Source organism: Sinocyclocheilus anshuiensis, unplaced genomic scaffold, assembly GCF_001515605.1.
Source record: "Sinocyclocheilus anshuiensis isolate Anshui unplaced genomic scaffold, SAMN03320099.WGS_v1.1 scaffold637, whole genome shotgun sequence".
Lineage (NCBI taxonomy): Eukaryota > Metazoa > Chordata > Actinopteri > Cypriniformes > Cyprinidae > Sinocyclocheilus > Sinocyclocheilus anshuiensis.
This window is the reverse complement of record NW_015539816.1, coordinates 2,499,522-2,515,325: the sequence shown is the minus strand read 5'-3', so window position 1 is coordinate 2,515,325 and position 15,804 is coordinate 2,499,522. Positions and strand designations below refer to the sequence as shown.

Below are 15,804 nucleotides of genomic sequence, written 5' to 3'. Positions count from 1 at the left end.
ATAATGCCATAATCCTCCAGGAAGTGATTAGAATGTCGTGGAAAAGTTAATTTATTTCAGTAATTCAACTCAAATTGTCTTCAGTCTGTGTGCATTGAATTTATTTAATACACGAGTTTCACAATTTGAGTTGAATTACTGAAATAAATGAACTTTTCCACGACATTCTAATTTATTGAGATGCACCTGTATAACCATGCAAACATTAGCAATTTATTTAATGACCTCTGTGATTTTTTTGTGCTATTTGTTTGTACATTCTGTGCAGTTTGATAAAAGTACAAATTGTTAAACTGCCGTTCATTTTTTCTTTTTTGCCATCGTATAAATAATCAAGGTATCGTTCATTGTTTCAGTGCCTGTATTTGGCCAAAACATATTTCTAAAAGACTGATATAAGTATCCTACTTTCTTTAAACGACTTGACAAGCATTATTTCTTTCTTTCTTTTTTTTTTAAAATAGTACAAAAACAAAAAATTAAGATATTGCATAACATGAATGATCCAGCTGTTAAGTGTAGAATGCAACCGCACAATGATCAGGTTCGTAGCTTACAGAGCACATGTGAGCAGATGTTGGGTCAGGACGGGAGGAGGAGGAGGAGGTGATTCAGGCGGGTGTGCTCAGTGACGTACGGACTCTCAAATAAGTACGAGCGTCCAGTGACCGACAGAGCAGAGCACACTTTAACATGTATCCTCCTGACAGCTCATCAAAACACTGGCCATTTCCCCATTACACAGGCGTTAACAGCGATCAAATCAAGCAATAACATTATTTTTTGGGATTTTTTCGACTCAGAAATCAAGCCTTACAGTGGACCATCTGATGATCAAACATCGATTGCAACAGGTAGGTTCACTGTCTTGCATCTCCCGTTTGTAGTAATGCGGGTAAACTTTCGTGCTTTATCAATCGCATTGCAGTGTTTCATTCTGCGCGTGTGTTTGCTTACAGTATGCGTGCAGTGTTCACTATAAAATGACGCAAGCGGGTTAATTAATGAAAGAATGCAGAACATTTTATTCATTCACTTTTAAGCGGCACTACGAGCCATGAGGATGAAAGTTGTAACCCTCTGAGACCCAAGCGTTGAAACTGATATTTTTCTTCACATTGAAACAAACCACTCATTATAAAATAGTGACAATCATTATGTACTATGTAGCTATATTTTTCTGTTTCACAGTTATTTTACTCAGCAAGTAAGCTATTGGTTTTGAATATTACATTACAATATTACATGTACATTAGACTACAGTTGGTGAACAGAAACCTGACTATTTTGACTGTTGTCCTCAACTAATAAATATATTAAAATGACTAAGACAATTAAGTCTTTCATCTGAATAACCTGTCAGTACTCAGTACATCTTGAAACTTGATTTTTTTTTTTATTCAAATAATAAAACTACTCTCAGTGATCATAGTTGCATAGGCCTATATTTATTACCATTTAACAGAAAATAACACTTGTTTTAAGCGCATAAGACAAAAATGACAGGAACAGCACAGAAAACTGCTAGAAATCATAAAATAGTTTACTTATGGTTCAATGAATGGGCCACATTAATCTGTTGTACAGGTCAGCTGCTGTTATGTGTAGTTTTTAATTTGTGACTGAGATACAAGTCTATAAGTACAGTAATACATAGCCTACTGTTTAGATTTCCATGAAATACGATAATAGTTAATATCATCCACTGAAGAAATAAGGAATACACAAAAATGACCTCCAACAGCATTTTGCGCAGTGACTGTGGTGGTCTAATAAATGTAGATCTACCTTATGGTAATGTAGATTAAGTGAAATGAAACGTCATTCTGCATAAGACATTCTTAAATATAACCATTTATTTATTTGGTAGATGATTTTATCCGAATTGCATTCAGTTTAGTCCTTGCATTCCCTGGGAATCAAACCTATGACCTGCTGTTGTTAACACAGCGCTCTGCTGTTTAAACTATAGCACTGCATTTTAACATGCATTATATTATTAGAAGGGTTTGCATCACTCTCACCGGTGGTCTACCCCCTTGTTCCCACAACTCCTGCGCAGGGCATGGTTTCCGTCGCTCCTTCTCTCCCTTATCCGTTTTCCGCCAGAGAAGGGAGTGAGAGAGGAGATCACACCGTGGCCTTGGGCTTTTGTTTTTGGTATGCACTGCTGGCCAATGGCCGGGCGCTCTTTTACCTCAAGAGCACACATCATGCCAGACTGGTTGTCAGGAGAGAGTTGATGCAGGCAGCTTCAGTCTGTCCCGCTTTCCAAGTCTCCTCCTTCTCTCTGTCTTCCGTTCTATCTTCGTCTTTCTTAGCCTCCTCTTAGAAGAATTATAGGGGTTAGAGGGTTTGAGGTTACTGGGCTTTTAATGGGAAGAATAGTTTCCCCATTATCGGAATGGTGGGAGTGAATAGAGGATTTTACTGTAGGTGTTTATCCAACCTCTACAGCTGGTGAAAAGGTAATCCATAGTGACATTTCTGTAATTGATATGAAGTTATCACTTTACATAAAATTTACACTAAGAAATGGCAGCTGTAAATGCCAGAAATTCACCATAAAAATACAGTGTTTCCAGTGTTACCCCATGGCATATTGCTGCTTTTCTATTTCTGCCATTTTGCAGGTACTTGTGCTCTGTGCAGGGTATGTTTTGGCCAGTTGCCTGTCTGCACTAAAACAAGGGTTCAAAAGTCCTCGGCCGACTCACCGTTGGCAGTCCGGAGAGACCGTGTGGCTAACTGCCTCTCACGCAAGTACAGTCTACAACACTGTGTAGGTAAGATTCACTTTCACAGACGTCTAAGAACTAACGTGCCATTAGACAGCACTGTAAAGAGCTGAGAGAAATAAAAATGTGTCTTCATGCCTCGATTCATTTTTATGGATATTCTGTGTAAGAGAAATGTAAATGTTCCTGAGGCAGATCTTTAGGCCTTTTCGAATGCAACTTAGTTTCATACCATCACTGAGCTGTACGCAACAGGCTGAAAGTTTATTAAACTGACCTAAAATAGGCAGATATGCAAGATACGCAGCTGCTTTTCAGTGTCCACAAGCTAATAGTTTCAAACAAATATCTGCTATTAAATTGTAGTGAGACCAGCTTTATGAGAATTCTTCTAGAGCATGGCATCAGCAATGTCAAGGCCATGGGTTCAATCCAGAAATGAAAATCTATAACTTAAATACAATGTAAATCACCTTAGATGAAGCATTTGCCAAATGCACTTAAATGTAAATGATGTGTATACTGTGTATACAGGTCATTATGAACGCATTTTATATGTATTTGTTTTTTGCTAAAGAATAAGAGCAATTAGACAAATATATATTAAGTGGGGTTTGATTGAAATCATTTTTATTTTTTTTGTGATAATTTAGTCCTCCCCAATTCAATCATGTCACCCAGCCTGCACTTTGAATGACTTGCCAGTAATTATTAAAGGGGTCATATGATGTTGCTAAAAAGAACATTATTTTGTGTATTTGGTGTAATGAAATGTTTATGCGGTTTAAGGTTAAAAAACACATTATTTTCCACATACTGTACATTATTGTTTCTCCTCTATGCCCCGCCTTTCTGAAACGCTTCGATTTTTACAAAGCTAAAATTTGACAAAACCAGTAAAGCCCATTATAAATGAGGCATTTGTTGCATCCAGTGGGGACATAATTACAGATTATAATGACTTATACTGTCTTTTTACGCGTTGCGTTGCATCGCATCGTGCCGCGTAAACATAAACCCATGTCTGCATTTGTGATCGGAGAAATGACCAGTGTTGGGAAGGTTACTTTGGAAATGTAATAGGTTACAGATTACAAGTGTAATTACTTAAAATGTAATACGTAGTGTAACCTTTCAATTACTTTATTAAAGTAATCTAACTGATTACATTTGATTACTTTTTGATTATCTCTTTGGGTTTGAGACTTTAGTCTTTGCAACTTTAGGGATCTTATCTATTCACGAACTGCTTGTAACACACCAAAGAGAAAGGAAAACTTGAAATCGCATCATGTGACCCCTTTAACATAACGATACTTGTTTTCTCTAGTTGAATCTTAATGAAATAAATGTTCAACAGTTTGGGGTCAGTATTTTTCCAAAAGTAAATACTTTAAGTGACAATAAAGACATTTATTGACTGTGTATTCACAAAAATATTAAGCACTGATAACAATAAGTAATGTTTCTTAGCACCGACCAAATCAGTATATCAGAATGATTTCTGAAGGATCGTGTGACACTAATCGCAGCTGAAAATTCAGCTTTTCCATCACAGGAATTAATGACATTAATATAGATAATTAAGTATATTACATCAGAAATCATTTATTGTAAATTGTTTTCATATTTTACAATTTTGCTGTTTTAACTCTATTTTTATATAAATGCAGCCTTGCTAACCATAAGAGAGCTTCGAAAATATTTAAAAAATCTTACTTTGACTCCAAACTTCAACTGAAGTGTTGATAAGACAGTTCTAGTCTGATTGGTAAATACTGCATTCTGGCTCTGCTAAAATACACAATATAGTAACGGTTATGACATGAAAGGTATTCACCTAACTGTTGAGTATATGACTAAATAGTGGCAACATTTATGAACCTATATCTTCTAATGCAGAAGCTTTTTGATGCCAAGGACCCCTAAATATAGCTTTCCAATATACAAAATTTTTTGAATAAAAACTAGTTTACACTGTGTGTGAAATGATTATATACAGATATTGAAACGTACTGTATTTAAAAGCCTTGACCACCACAGACCTTGACATTTTATAAATGCATTTGAAGTTGGAAAATGCTTTCTAGAATGATTATATCATATTTGGCCATTCATTTAAAAAGTTGCTGTTTAGCTGCTTTTGTTTGCAAGCAGTTTTTGAACCTCTTAATGCATTTGTTTCCAATAGGGCATTTTATTTGTGATTATTTGAATGTGCTTTTCCTCAAGAGAGTTGCTTATAACTGCTCTTTAGAAGAGATACAGAATGAATAATATTTGCAGTTTTTTCCTGTTAATGTCCCACTGTAAACGAAAGGCTTCCTGTCGATTGTGCATTAGGCTGCATCATGTTTCAGTATCGATGACTGAGGAGTTCAACATGACTTACATCAACAGCTTCCTGTTGATGATACGACAGCACTGAACTCGTCCGCCTTCACCATGTCCGTGTATCCCGAGGGAGACAGTCCTCTATTTCAGCTGCAGGAAGTGGACTCCAGCAGGTTGGGAGGTCATGTCCTCTCTCCTGCCTTTAACTCCTCTTCTCCATCTCTGCCGGTGGAGAGCCACCCCATCTGCATCCCATCACCCTACACAGATCTCGGCCATGACTTCACCACTCTGCCCTTCTACAGTCCCGCTCTGCTGGGTTACGGCGCATCGCCTCTGTCCGACTGCCCATCGGTGCGGCAGTCGCTAAGCCCCTCCCTCTATTGGCCACCTCATAGCCACGTTTCCTCAATTGCATTGCATCAGCAACAGACTCGACTACAACAAAACCATCCAACTGGTGGGAGTTGGGCAGAACTTACACCACATGATCACAGCGAAGAGGAAAACTGGTATGTGGAAACTCAATGATGTTTTATTTCAAACAATTACCTAATACTGGCTCAGATGCATGTGTCTGCTTTCCTTTATAGCAAACCTCTGGCGAAGAGGGTAGCAGATGCAGAGAAGACTTCTACCTTTTTGAGAGGTAAAGCTGACATGCACTACTGCGCCGTCTGTAGCGATTATGCCTCTGGGTATCATTATGGCGTGTGGTCATGTGAAGGATGCAAAGCCTTCTTCAAGAGAAGTATACAAGGTATTGTTCTCTGAAATTACTCCTGTGCTTTGATGTGTGCTTATTATTAGGGATGCACCGAAATTGAACATCCGATAATCATTTTCATGTTATGACCTATAATCAATAAATGGCTGATATTAAAATTCAGTTAGTCTAAATTAATACAAAATAAAACACTAAAAACTGAAATCAGTCATTTTAATGTTATGGCCAATAATCGATAAATGACTGATAGTAAAATTCAATGAGAATAAAATAAAATAAAAAAAAAAACACTAAAAGCAAAAAATGACCAATAACCAATAAATGGCTGATATTTACTGTAAATTCAAGCAGTCTGAGTTAATTAAAAATAAAAGCTAAAAGCTCATTTTGAATTCTTTAATTATTTATGCAATTATTTATGCAAATGTAGGCTTCCCAGCATTATAATGTAAAGTATGAAAAAGTGATATTCATTTTGTGAGATTTGCTAAAGATTACATTTAACATTGTTTTTAAATTTAAAGATTCAGTGTGTATTTTGTTGATGACGGGTAATCTAAATGTAAATATAGGGAAATTAGCATGCTTATGTTATATACAATAAAATTTACAGTTTTGGTAAATAATACTGTTATACTTTCCATCCCTACTTTAAAATGTAAGATTAAAGATTGGAATCTCCCACTAACATTGATAGGATTTTCAGCATTCAAAATGGAACTGAGAGTGATGGGTCAAGGTGTCATCATAAATTTGCATTTGTGATTGGACTTTTATATTGGACTTTAATATGTGATTGCATGCTGAATTGTCAATGGTCTTGTCTTCCTTGCATGTATTTAACCATAATTAGCCATCTTTACAGTGTATAAAGATGCCTTGACAGCCACATTATCCTTCAGAAATGGTCATTTAACTCTGGAATAATTGATTCTAATGGTTCTAAACTATTATTTTTTTCATTGTTCCAGACAGCCAATGTTGTAGATAGCTGTGCTAGTTTAATGCCTCTATAAGGCCACTCTGTGTTACAGTCCATAGACATAGTAACAGACGTGTTTGACTGCAACTGCTCAGTGGATAATAAGGAACATCTGATTCATTTTCTCAGGACACAATGACTACATCTGCCCTGCCACCAACCAGTGCAACATCGACAAGAACCGCCGCAAAAGCTGCCAGGCCTGTCGTCTGCGAAAGTGTTATGAAGTTGGAATGATGAAATGTGGTGGGACTCTTTCGTTTTTCATTCCTCCCTATCAACACCCTTTCTACACCCACACAGTTACCAAATACTTCATCTGAGATTTTGTCCAAAGCCATGGACTTTGGAATTTATGTCCCAATATTAAGCAGCTATCATGCCGTGAAGTTTTGATATGCGTCACCATTGTAATGACAATGTGATAGAGCCCTGATTATAGATGCTGGTTAAAGGCTGCACCAAAACATCCCAGATAAATGACTCATCATACAAAAGATTTCACATATTAATAATTCACACATATTTGAGCCAGAAAGTCTTGCATGTTGTCTTTTGAGCTGTGTGTGATCTTGGATGGCTTGCTCCTCCAAAAAACAGTGCTAGTTGAATTAAGTCTGTGTTGCTGTGGAGACTGTTACCATCTATCCTCATTCGGTCTTGTAATTGTTGTTTTAGGACAGTCTACTTTCACAGCTTTGCTTCAAGGTTAGAAGAGAAAGGGATGTACTCTCATCTCATTGGCTGATGTGGTTGTTTTGAGCTCTGTATCAAATGTCATATCAAATACACAGTTTTGCTTTGCTTTCTGTTCAAAGAAATTTTGGCTTAAACTAGTGGTTCTCAACCTTTTTGGCTCTTTGTCCAACATATTGTTAATATGAATATGTTAATAAAAATGTATGAATTTTAGTATAATCCTGTAAACCCGCATGGATAAGGTTGAAGTGAATTGTGCAGTTACATGGAATTTTTTCACAGGGTTACGCCGAGATCGTGGCAGCTACCAACAAAGAGGAGCACAGCAGAAGCGATTGGCGCGATTCTCTGGCAGGATGAGAACATGTGGCCCGAGATCCCAAGAAATCAAAAGTGTCCCATGTCCCCTCGGTGGAAATAAGGTGGTTAGCATAGCGTTGAGCCCTGAGGAACTAATCGCTCGAATCATGGATGCAGAGCCACCCGAGATTTTCCTCATGAAAGACGTGAAGAAGCCATTCACTGAGGCCAATGTCATGATGTCACTGACCAACCTGGCTGATAAAGAGCTTGTTCACATGATCAGCTGGGCCAAGAAGATCCCAGGTGAATGTATTACCAGATTCATAAGAAAAAACGATTCAGTTATAACACTAGCTCAGTGTGTTACTACATGTCTGTTTCCAAAAACACAAATCTGCCTAACTGCAAATCCACATGGACAAGAGCTCGTCAGTCATAGCGTCAATTTGTAGACCAAACCCGCAAAGCTGAATCACTATGGATTCCCCCTGGAATTTCGAATAGGTTTTTAAAATAGCATTTTTCGATTTATGAGTACAGTAAGGGATGTGGTTAACATTACTTGAAGAGAATGTGTCATCTTCTGAATTTAGGACGAATTACAATTATTATATAAGGTTCAAACTAACTCTATAGTTAAGCTGTGCTTTTAAAATGTTGCTAACAAGTTGCTGCATGAGGTGTACAACAGTTGAATTTCACTTCATTCATCAAGCACGTAAACTCAAATGTTTGTTCTGTATAGCAATTTGAACATTGTAAGCCATCACTCAAAACTCACTATTCTAAAAAGCTCATTAGAAATTCCTGAGGGAATATGTGGCTCAATAATGCTAATTCACTTTATAGTTTAGGACTGCAAAAATATCTTAATATTGAACTTTTGTAGTGGATGGATTAAATAGATTTAACATTAAACTTAATGTTTAATGTACACACACACACACACACACATATGCTGTATATCAAAATGATTTACCATTTAGCAGCCTGAAATCTGCAATGAAAGAACCGTAAGAACCTTTTCCTCAAATTTGTTTTAATGTACTTGATGTTTTCTGTTTTCTTGGCTGATTTATCATTTTAATTAATACTTGGCTTTTGAGATGGGAGAGTCTTTTATTAGTGAATCATCCTGTTGTGATTCTGAACATGAACAGTTTGTTTTATCTGAGAACATGAGCAAACTTTTCAAGTTATTTTAGATCCCCAGGGCTGAGCGTCTTGTACGAAACTGTTTTTGGATGTGTAAGAAGTTATTAACAAGTGCTAATTTCTCACTGCAGGTTTTGTGGAGCTCAGTCTTTTTGACCAGGTCCATTTGTTGGAGTGCTGCTGGTTAGAGGTGCTGATGCTGGGACTGATGTGGCGATCCGTTAATCACCCTGGAAAGCTCATTTTCTCCCCAGACCTCTGTCTCAGTAGGTAACTAGTGTCAGTTAATAGTTTATCCTTCCCATTGCCTAATTTATGAACAGGCACATCTATCTCTCTGTGCTTTGAATAGTTTTTTTATTCTCATGTGCTTTGTATGGCCAGTATTTTTTTTTTTTTGCAGCTGTTAGTTTGTTCTGTGTGCCAGCATGGTATAAGAGACAGGCGATTTAAGTCACTGATTACATGTTGGTAACATTCAGATTTACAGACTTTAGTTAACCCTCTGGTCACTTCAAGGTTGAAAGCCATTTAGCCATGCTTATTTAAAGTTAGCATGCCAACCTAAATATAATCAGTCCATGACATGGCGCCCATTTTTTCATTTAAAAAAAAAATGTATTCCAAAAAATGGTTCATACATAGTGACCTGAATACATGCATTCTATGATGAGCATGTTTTAATTCCTGAATTAAATGTACTTTTTATATTTTTTGGGGGACATAAAATTCAAAATGTCATGGTGATGCAACTGTCCTATTGTAACGCCCCTGTGGACTGTTTGTTGTGGTTTCTTCCCTTTGTGTTGGTTTAGCCCGTCTAATCATTAGTTAATCACCGTCATTGTGCTCACCTGTCTGCCTCTAATTATTCACCCCATATTAGTTCCTGTCTGTCTGAGCATTGGTGTCGGTTATTGTTAATGTTACCCCGAGTGTGTGTCTCACCTACCTGAACCTGCCTTGTTGTGTCTACAATAAATGTCATTATTGGAATCCTTGTCGTCCTCGTCGTCCTGCCTGCCTCCACACACCCGTTTCCGTGACAGAATAACCGACCTAAAACAACAACATGGAGATCGCTGCTCGTTTCCTCACCATATCCCGCTGGGATCTCCCCTTCTACGAGTACGCCGGGGAGTTCTGCAAGCTCGCAGAGGTGACAGCGTTAGAGGACGCCGTCCTTAATCAGCTGTTCTGACTCGGGGCCAACCGTCATTGTGCTCACCTGTCTGCCTCTAATTATTCACCCCATATTAGTTCCTGTCTATCTGAGCATTGGTGTCGGTTATTGTTAATGTTACCCCGAGTGTGTGTCTCACCTACCTGAACCTGCCTTGTTGTGTCTACAATAAATGTCATTATTGGAATCCTTGTCGCCCTCGTCGTCCTGCCTGCCTCCACACACCCGTTTCCGTGACACCTATCAATGCATTTGATGCATTCGAAACCAACATTCATGCTAATAACTTGCCACCTGTGTTTTCACTGGAATTTAAAAATATTCTTGTTTTTATAATGTAATATAAAATTATAACATGTGGCTTCTCGCACTGCAAAAGCTTGGTATAACGAACTATGTATTCATAACAGTTGTGTTTGTATAGAATATAGCATAATATCTTAAGAATACAGCTGTGAAACAAAATCAGCGGTTTGGCCAGATGTGTCAGAGCGAGTGTGAGGCTCTGTGTGGTGGGAATTAGAGAGCTGTGGGAAGACAGGAACTGATTCTGTCTTGGCTTGTGTATTATCACACCCCCTCTACTCCGCTGCCCTTTGTACCCTCTAACATGGTGTGTACCAGTGTTGTAATGTGAGAAAATAAATGGGCCAGGGTTACAGATGCTCCAGACTTTATGCTGGGCTACACTTCCAAACCATTCCAGTCATGGATGGGCTGTAAATATGCTCACCATCTGATATGCTGCCAGACATTTACTGTATTTTCATTGGCTGCATTTTGGAAAAGGAATTCATAGCCAACTGGATCCCTGAGTTTAACTCGGTGTGCTGCTTGTCAATATCAAAAAAGTGCCAAAAAAATAGAATATGCCTGCTCTCTGACAACAGCTGCCATTAATGACTCTCAGTATTATTTGACAAATTCCCAAAAATAATACTTAAATATGGTAATGAAGTACAATGGCGTTTGGGTTGCGACAAAGTCTTGTTTAAAGCTAAATGGAAGTAACTTTATCTTTGTTCTCTCTGTTCTCACAAGTTTTAATGAAGTGTTAGTGCCGTTCCCAGTCTCATTCACTCCTGTATCACCTCTCAGTGTCTAAGAGAGCAGAAGTACTCTGATTTTCAATTGACGCTTTATACAGACTTCGCCATTCGTATTTTCAGTAGGTGCCAGGTTTAGAATACGACTACTGAGGTTTGAGAGTGAGGCCTGGTCCCGGGTTTCTGATGGTGTGAAGCTAATTTGCGAGACTGCTAAATGTCTTGGTGTTTGTCAGGGATGAAGGCAGCTGTGTGCAGGGGTTTGTGGAGATCTTTGATATGCTGCTGGCAACCACGTCCAGGTTCAGAGAACTGAAGTTACAGAGAGAGGAGTATGTGTGTCTCAAAGCCATGATCCTGCTCAACTCCAGTGAGTGTTCTTCTCATTAAAAGTTTTATGAAATGTGCATGCATTTTTACTGCTTGTAATTACTAAAACAAATGTATTTTTATCAGAAACAACGAATATGTATGTTTGTTGACTTCCCCATAGAACAGACAAATCACAGTGGATTTCAGTCTAATGGTTATTTCTCCTAGACAGCAAAGAGATGAAACAGAATGTATTTACAATACAATCTTAAAAACATCATTCTTCATTTACACTCTCTTTACATTCTCTCTTGTACACACTGCTTTTTTTTGTTTTTGCTGTTTTTTTTTTCTTCACATTTTTGCCACGTAACCCATGATGCCATACTGTGGCTAGTAAAGTGCAAATTTGAGGATTCAATAATATTTAATCTTAATATTCAATATTAATCTATAAATAACTTTTTAATCATAAAATATTTTGTTGGATTTATATTTTAAGGTGTCATTGTTACAGTGTAATTAAACATTTAAGTACCGAGTAATATTAATTAACTTAATGTACTTACTATATGGTTAGGATTAGGATTATGGTTTGGTTTAGGGTTACGTGCATGTAATTATGCATGATTAATTGTTTTTATAATAGTAAGTACATGTAACGTGCAACAAGGACATCTTAAAATAAAGTGTTACCATACTTTGATTGAAAGAAGTCTCTTATGCTCACCAAGGCTGTTAAATATAGTAAAAACTGTAATATTGTTAAATATTATTACAATCTAAAATAATTTTTCTATTTTAATGCATTTTAAAATGTAGGCTAATTCATTCCTGTGATGACAAAGCCAGATTTTCAGCATCATTACTCCAGTCTTCAGTGTCACACGAGCCTTCAGAAATCATTCTAATATGCTGATTTGCTGACTAAGAAACATTTATTATTATTTTCAATGTTGAAAACAGTTGTACTGAATTTTTTTTTTTTTTTTTGGAAACTGACATTTTTCAGGATTCTTTGATGAATAGAAAGTTCAAAAGAGCCGCATTTTTTTGATTTGAAACAGAAATCTTTTATTACATTGAAAAATTTGTTTGATTAATTAAATGCGTCCTCGCTGAATAAAAGTATTCATTAAAAAAGAGAAAAAAGTACTGACCCAAAACTTTTGAGCAGTAATGTATACCTTTTTTTAAATAATCAGTTAACAATGTTAAGTATAGTAAAATTTACTGCAATATGCAAAATAACATTTAGGAAAAAAAAATGTGAAGCATAAAAGATTTATTGGTAAATCTGACAAGATTTTAAATCTTTTGACTGTTCTATAATTGAATTAATGATGGATTTTTTATGTTTTAGCAAAGATAAACTGCAGGCTAAATTGAAAAAGTCAGCAAATGTATACATTCTGTGTCTAGCACTTGATTGTAGTGAAGTTGGGAAAAAAAACTGAGTACCATGACCTAGCAATTATGCTCCAGACATATAGCACTGATTCTCACATGGGAGAAGTGGGTTCGGTTCCGGCTGGTGTCATGCAGCGATCAGACTCCCCTTCATTTCCTGTCCACTTACTGTCTCTATCATCAAAAATCCAAACAAATTGCTGACCTCCACAAAGCCGTAATAAATAGTGTTCACTCGAGGCCCATAACTCAGAAGGTTACTACAACTGTACTTGCTTTAATGTGAAGGGAGTGTTGGCAAGGCCAGGCAGGAAAAATGCTCACACACTGTATAAAGTCTTAACGAGGACAACATGCCTTTGCTCCACGCATTCAACCCAAGTATCCATTTCATAGCAAACGCTTATGCAAGTAACAGGCAGTACCTGCTTAGTGTATATTGTCTGAAGGAACCAGTATTTCTTCCTGCTCTGATTCCTCTGAACTTTTGATCTGTCTTTTCCTCGTGCATTATCTCTTCATTCTCAGCCCCCAACAGCTGTCTTCACTTTGTCTCCTCGGTATCACTTATTTGATCGCTCCAGATGTGTTGCGTTGTTTTTGAATGGGATATTCTTTGGTTTGGATGCTTATTTGGGTATCACCCTCTATTATTTCAAACGGCTGTAAATGTCAGTGTCTCCCAGCTTTAATCTCTGTAAACCTGCGCTTGTGTGTTATTGCAGACATGTGCCTGAGTTCGTCGGAGGGAGGAGAGGAGCTGCAGAGCCGGTCAAAGCTGATGTGTCTGCTGGACTCGGTGACAGATGCTCTGGTGTGGGCCATCTCCAAGACAGGCCTGAGCTTCCAGCAACGCTCCACCAGACTAGCTCATCTGCTCATGCTGCTCTCCCACATAAGGCACCTCAGGTACAGAAAATAAAAACCTGGAATAAGGAACTTTTGACTGCACATCATGCTAATTTTCACTTAGAAAAGGTGGCTTGTGATTCTTACACAGTATATGAAGACTGCAAAATGTATTTATTTATTTCTTTGCTCAAGAATTATGGATGCAAAAATCATTTGCAGCTAATTAATATCTGATTACAGTTACAGTGTATTTAGACATCTAGTCTGCTACCCATATTTTTTTTTGTAATGATTATGATCAAGCTGCACAACTGTTGTGCAAAGCTAGTAATGTAGCTAACTATTGTTTCCAAATGGTTCGCTTGTATTAAATACTCTTTAACCAATGCTCTTATAGCCCGTCTCGATCATCTAACTATTTGTCATTTTTGATCTTCCACTGACTGACTGTAGTAACAAAGGCATGGACCACCTCCACTGCATGAAGATGAAGAAGATGGTTCCTCTGTATGACCTGCTTCTGGAGATGCTGGACGCTCATATCATGCACGGCTCCCGTTTGTCTCACTCTGGCCCTCGAGCGGCTCCTGCTCCCAAAGAGAGCAAAGCCGTCCAGGAGGCCTTCGCCAGCACTTCTCAGCATGGAGGGACCTTAGCACCCTAAACCATTTCTGGTGAGACTTAGAAAGGGTACTTTCTTTTTCATAATGCAGGTATTGTGACGTTGAAATAAAGTTTTACTGATAGAAATAGCTGTTTTATAAAATATTTAGTTTGTACATTCATTTCACAGGATGTTGCCAGCTAACATTCTTCCATAAATCTTAAAATAACTACAAGCTGAAAAAAAATATCATGTTAAATTGCTCTTCTTTCTCTCCAGCGCTGAAGAATGATCTATAGTTTCGGGAGAATGGACAACAAAAACAGCTACACAAAAGAGTGGAATAGGATTACTCAAGATGAAAAACTTTTTTAAACATTTGGCGTTTGCTGTGAAATTCTCAGTTTTTGCAGAACTCGTTCTGAGCACAATTGTTTGGTTTTATGTAGCTGGAACCACAAAAAAGGAGAAAATGTTGATTTTTACAAAACCATTTCAGAATTGATAAATTGCTGGTCGTTTGAAAACGGTTTACTATTTGTTTTGATTTTGAATTTCAAAAGCTTTTTTGAAATGTAATACGCAGCGAGAAATTCTGACAGCATCACCACATGCACCCATTCCCATGAAATCTGTGCCACAATGAAATGTACAGTTTCCACTTTACCATTTTCTCTTTCTAAACAGTACATTTGCAACTCTCGCTTTTTGCAAAAGAAAAACAGCATCACACTGATGCACTCATCAACTGTAACTATTGACGACATTGTCAGAACAAACAGATCAGATTCCTTCACTTACAAAACGACAGTATGAACAGTCATTGCTAAAGATGAGAGAGGTTTGTATGCAATGGGAGCAAAGACTAAATTCTGGACCAAAGGCTCAGAAGAACTGACTTAAGCCTTTTTTTTTCAGTCAGAACAAGGACTTGTGATTGTCACACTGCAGTAATTCAGGACAGTTGGATGTTTTGTGTGCATCTATTACTTTTGACAAAACAGATCATGGAGCAAAATGTGTTTAAAAAAACAAACTGCCTTCTTTCGTCCTGCTCTCCACCCAGTAAACCCCTTTAACACCATAAAGGCCTTGTACAAAACCTTCATACATTTTCTAGAGACAGCTCAATCTATTGCTACTATTCCACTGTGAAAACCTTTCTGGTTGTAAGACGCACCACAACTACCAAAAAAAAGTACTTGTGATATTGCACTTTAATAGTTCTCTGACATATCTGAAGTAGTGTTTTGAGAATCAAGAAAAATTTAAATATTGCAGTGCCAACAGTGATTATACAGTGGGTACGGAAAGTATTCAGACCCCCTTCAATTTTTCAAACTTGTTGCATCTTTCCCAAAAAGACTCATGGCTGTATTAGATCAAAAGGGTGCGTCTACTAAATACTGAGCAAAGGGTCTGAATACTTAGGACCATGTGATATTTCAGTTTTTCTTTT

At 37.5% G+C, this 15,804-nt stretch overlaps 1 protein-coding gene across 4 annotated transcripts; it reads left to right on the top strand.

The window, feature by feature from the left end:
• Positions 1-692: 692 nt before the first annotated feature.
• LOC107683963 (estrogen receptor beta-1-like) lies at positions 693-15,654 on the top strand. 4 transcript variants are annotated; one of them, XM_016480070.1, is made up of 11 exons: positions 693-854; positions 2,634-2,782; positions 5,139-5,584; positions 5,666-5,832; positions 6,911-7,027; positions 7,763-8,086; positions 9,070-9,208; positions 11,404-11,537; positions 13,615-13,798; positions 14,195-14,415; positions 14,625-15,654. In XM_016480070.1, exons 3-10 carry the CDS (start codon positions 5,184-5,186, stop codon positions 14,403-14,405), a joined length of 1,677 nt encoding a protein of 558 aa, XP_016335556.1. In that variant the 5' UTR covers positions 693-854; positions 2,634-2,782; positions 5,139-5,183; the 3' UTR covers positions 14,406-14,415; positions 14,625-15,654. The 4 variants fall into 4 exon arrangements, with proteins under 4 accessions (XP_016335556.1, XP_016335552.1, XP_016335554.1 ...); XM_016480066.1 differs by lacking the exon at positions 693-854 and having other exon boundaries at positions 2,713-2,786; positions 5,082-5,584; XM_016480067.1 differs by lacking the exon at positions 693-854 and having other exon boundaries at positions 2,715-2,786.
• The last annotated feature ends 150 nt before the right edge of the window (positions 15,655-15,804 follow it).

Bases quoted from the DNA above. Each gene is read 5' to 3' on its own strand.
- LOC107683963 (XM_016480070.1), top strand. From the start codon at position 5,184: ATGTCCGTGTATCCCGAGGGAGACAGTCCTCTATTTCAGCTGCAGGAA. The intron at 5,585-5,665 runs GTATGTGGAAAC...TTTCCTTTATAG, and splicing joins CACAGCGAAGAGGAAAACTG to CAAACCTCTGGCGAAGAGGG. The intron at 5,833-6,910 runs GTATTGTTCTCT...TCATTTTCTCAG, and splicing joins CTTCAAGAGAAGTATACAAG to GACACAATGACTACATCTGC.